This window comes from Pteropus vampyrus, unplaced genomic scaffold (assembly GCF_000151845.1).
Source record: "Pteropus vampyrus isolate Shadow unplaced genomic scaffold, Pvam_2.0 Scaffold194, whole genome shotgun sequence".
NCBI lineage: Eukaryota > Metazoa > Chordata > Mammalia > Chiroptera > Pteropodidae > Pteropus > Pteropus vampyrus.
Window position 1 is genome coordinate 684,771 of NW_011888975.1, and position 3,822 is coordinate 688,592.

A 3,822-nucleotide genomic window follows, 5' to 3' on the forward strand; every position below is an offset into this window, starting at 1 on the left:
GACAAGTAACATTACAAAGCAATACATGAATCTTGCTGCTCCTTCAGCCCTGCGTGCTCTGGGCCATTTCTCTCCAAAACACACTCAGAAATCTTCCTAACACCCGGTCATATTTAAAAACCCCTATCAGCATGTCCTCCCCCACAAACAACCCTAAACAGGCCCAGCCATTCCCCTTCCTCCGGGCCACCACTGTTCCCGGTGCAGACTTTTATCACAGCATCCATAACACGTCACTGTCCTTATTTACATCTCCTCCTCTCCAACTCGACTATAAACGTCATGAGTAAGGACTACATCGCTTGATCTTCACGTTCCCAATGTCCAGCACAAGACCTGGCACACAGCTTGCTAACTGAGGCTCGAGTGAGAGGTCCTTATGCGCAGTTCAAGGAAAAGACAGACTGCGGATGACCGTGGACTGGAAGAACCGGAACTCAGGAGGAGGCGCTGAGCAAGCACAGACATGAGACTCAGAAGAATATATAAAGTGATCAATTGGGGAATTACTTACACTGAAATGGAAAATGCACAAAGGGATGCAAATAGTTTGCATTTTTGGTGGAGGCCTTGAGAAATATTATCAAATACTGTATTATCATTTCGACATGTATTCAATGTAAAAAAAAAATGAGGTGTTTTACGCTTTTATTTTCTTTTACAAAGTCTCCGAAACCTGACATATATTTCATAATTATAGCAAATCTCAATTTGGACTGGCCACATTTCCAGTGCTCAAGAGTCACATGTAGCTAGTGGCCACTATACTGAATAGCATGGTCTATAAGATGCAATGAACACTTCAAAATATTTGAGCAAGAGTATATCATGATGGAAAATTCTAGAAAATGAACAATAGTAGGACTATTCAGGATAGTGATATAATTAGAAGGGCTACGGAGATCACTTTTCTCTTACTCTTCAGCACGAAAGTTTGACAAATGTCCTCCAAAATTCAACAAAATGAAAGTCACTATATCTCCTTAGATAGCCCAATTAAGTCATAAAATAGCTGCCTGAATTTTAAAGAGAATTCTCCCTTGTACTGAGCTGAAATTTGTTTTTGTTAATATCTGAGGTAGTTTATCCTTAGTCCTTCTTCCAGCTCAAATCTCCCAGCTCTTTCGGCCATTTCTAATATTAAATGCTTTCCACATGCTTCAGCATTCCGGTCAGCTTACATTCTGGTCTAGTTTTTATTATCTTTCATTAAACCTAGTGTACAAAATGGAAAATAGTATTCAGGACATAAGATGAGAGAAAAAGGGAAAAACATATTTTGACCTATTATTTATTAATTTGTATTTCACACTAAGTGGTATCAAAATATCCTGTGTTCTACATATAAATACTTTCTTCTGTTTTAAGTTAGGAAAAAAGTCTCCTGACATTTGAAAACCTAAAGAAACAAGATATATTATAGTGAGCCAAAATAAAACCTAAGAAGAAATGAGAACTTACACCCAAACTTTCACTACAAAGAAAATGGTCTCAACTATTATTAAATCAGTAATTTTGCACTTTCTCAAAAGCTGTACTCTTAGCAGGTAAATAGTATTAAGACCAGTTGCATGGTTCTTCAAAAGAAAAAAATAACAATACCCAATGTGAAAAAGCTGACCACTAAAATTCAAAGCAACGTGACTTACTTGCACATCCACAATGTGGTCATCTTTTAGTTTCTGTTCTTCTGGAGGAATAGGTAAGTTTGAACCCACTTTTCCAGATAATTCAGCACTGACAGGTCCCTCCTTTTCACCCTATATTGCAAGAAAGAAAAAAGCTAATAAAAATTGTTTCATAAAACAGTTCTGAAACAATATTAAAGACCATCTCTTTCTATACTTTACAACCAAAACAGTGTCTTGTACGCATTTGACTCTAATTACTTTTGTTCACACATTTACCATCCATCTTCCCGCATTCCCCTCCTTGCCCCTACACCTAAAATGTACACTGAGCTCAAGAACCTCATTTGATTTCTTCATAAGCACTTTAGTCCCACCATCCAGCACTATGTGTTAGGCACACGTAAGACTTCAGTAAATATCTGATAAACGAATGTATTTATAGCTCTTTGGATCATCTGTCTTTTGACACTCACTTTCAAGTTTCAGGTACCTTTATGTCTTTAAATGTATCTTTTAGAATGTAGAATGTAAGCTTCATAAAAACAACGTTCACATTCATCTTTGTTTAAGTAACCTATATAGCATATACCAGGCATCTAAATGTTTGCGGAAAGAGTATATTTTCCCCCTTAATGCTTTGCTAAAATTCATTCTTATAACATTAAGTCTTCAAATTTCTCATCGAAGAAGAGATCAGATCTAAGTCTTGCACATTGTGGGTGAAAACATAAAATTACACTCTGGAGAGATATTCAACAACAGTCTTCAAAATTGTAACATGTTCCATCCCCGAAATATATGCTACATAACTCAAAAATTATAATAATCCACTCCAAATATCATGCCAAAAACACCCCCACACATATAAGTATGTATGTTCACACACAAACACACATGCAAAATGTACACAAACATACATACACACATAGCTGATACAATGCAAAAGTCTGTGAATGAAGAAATGTTTAATTATGACATATTTATATAATGAAATAAAAATGTAGCCATTCAGAAGAATACAGCAATATGAAAAGGTGTCCATGAGATATTATTAGGGGACAGTGGGAAGTCAATATGCATTATATTTACAATATGACATATTAATGAAAATAAAAACATTAATTTGTTTGCTACATACTGGTATATCTAAACCTAAGAGAACAGTCTGTACATTTTCACAAGAAACTGTAAATTATGGTTCCTTTGGGGAGGGAAATAGGATATAAATATTTTATAGTCAGTATAAATTCCTTCTGTATTTTAAAATAAGTACATTGATTAGGGGGGCAAATCTAGTCAATATTCATCTTTTATCATTTAAAATGATAAATAAATAACTTAGAGTCCATCAAGTTTCTTGGACTGATCTATTCGCCCCACCCAGTTACATAAAAGAAACTAGCCATGGGTTGCTGACTCTCTTTATAAGCTGTATTACTAATAGTTTTTAATTTATAAGAACGGGGTTTCCTTAGAAACCCTTTATTCAGTAAATTAAAAAGCAAGCCACTAGTTTTCAGTTCTCTGAATAGGTGCTACTTTTCTCCCTATTGTAGGACCAAGGATGTTGTTACGACATTCCAAACATAAGCAATAAGAATATATAAATTCCAGAGTTACCCAAGTAAGTCCTCAGATTATAGCAAGGAAATTTACAAATCTCCACCAAAAATTACGTCATAGTATTTTTGAAATTACTTTTATTTTGAAGATTTTGAAGCAGTCTTAGAAAGATGACACACAAATGACATCGTCAACTTTATTTACGGTACCTTGCTCTGGAATTGTACATCTTCATTTTCTAGCGCACAACTGTCATCTTGAGAGTAATATGATGAAGCTGAAGAACTCTCTTTACAACATACATGCCAACTGGGAAGCCTGTAAAACATGCATCACCACCATCGCCACCAAAAAAAAAAAAGAAAAAAGAAAGAAAAAAGAAAAGGTGTTAAGCAAAGGGCTTGAATTTGAGGCAATAGCCACACAGATGGTTCTTATCTAATGTCCTCAAGAACTTAACTTAATGATGACAAATGATGTACATAAGACAAGGGATTTTATTTAACATCCTAAGAAAAATATAGACTGTTATCGGCATTCCAAGTAAGGCACTATGAATTTCATGAAATATACAGAAAAGACTTCACAAAAGGAATATTTGATAATTATCTCAGAAGAAATAGAGAAA

The 3,822-nt window shown here is 34.9% G+C and overlaps 1 protein-coding gene across 4 annotated transcripts in view; it reads right to left on the reverse strand.

Moving 5' to 3' along the window:
- Positions 1-3,557, reverse strand: part of SUCO (SUN domain containing ossification factor) — a 46,202-nt gene extending 42,645 nt beyond the window's left edge. For all 4 annotated transcript variants that reach the window (XM_011371700.2, XM_023537560.1, XM_011371699.2 and 1 more), the window contains exons 1-2: positions 3,404-3,557; positions 1,650-1,760 (exon numbers count right to left, since the gene is read on the reverse strand). In XM_011371700.2, coding sequence (XP_011370002.2) covers positions 1,650-1,760; positions 3,404-3,523 — 231 coding nt within the window. In that variant the 5' untranslated portion in view covers positions 3,524-3,557. The remainder of the gene's footprint in view (positions 1-1,649; positions 1,761-3,403) is intronic.
- Positions 3,558-3,822: the final 265 nt, after the last annotated feature.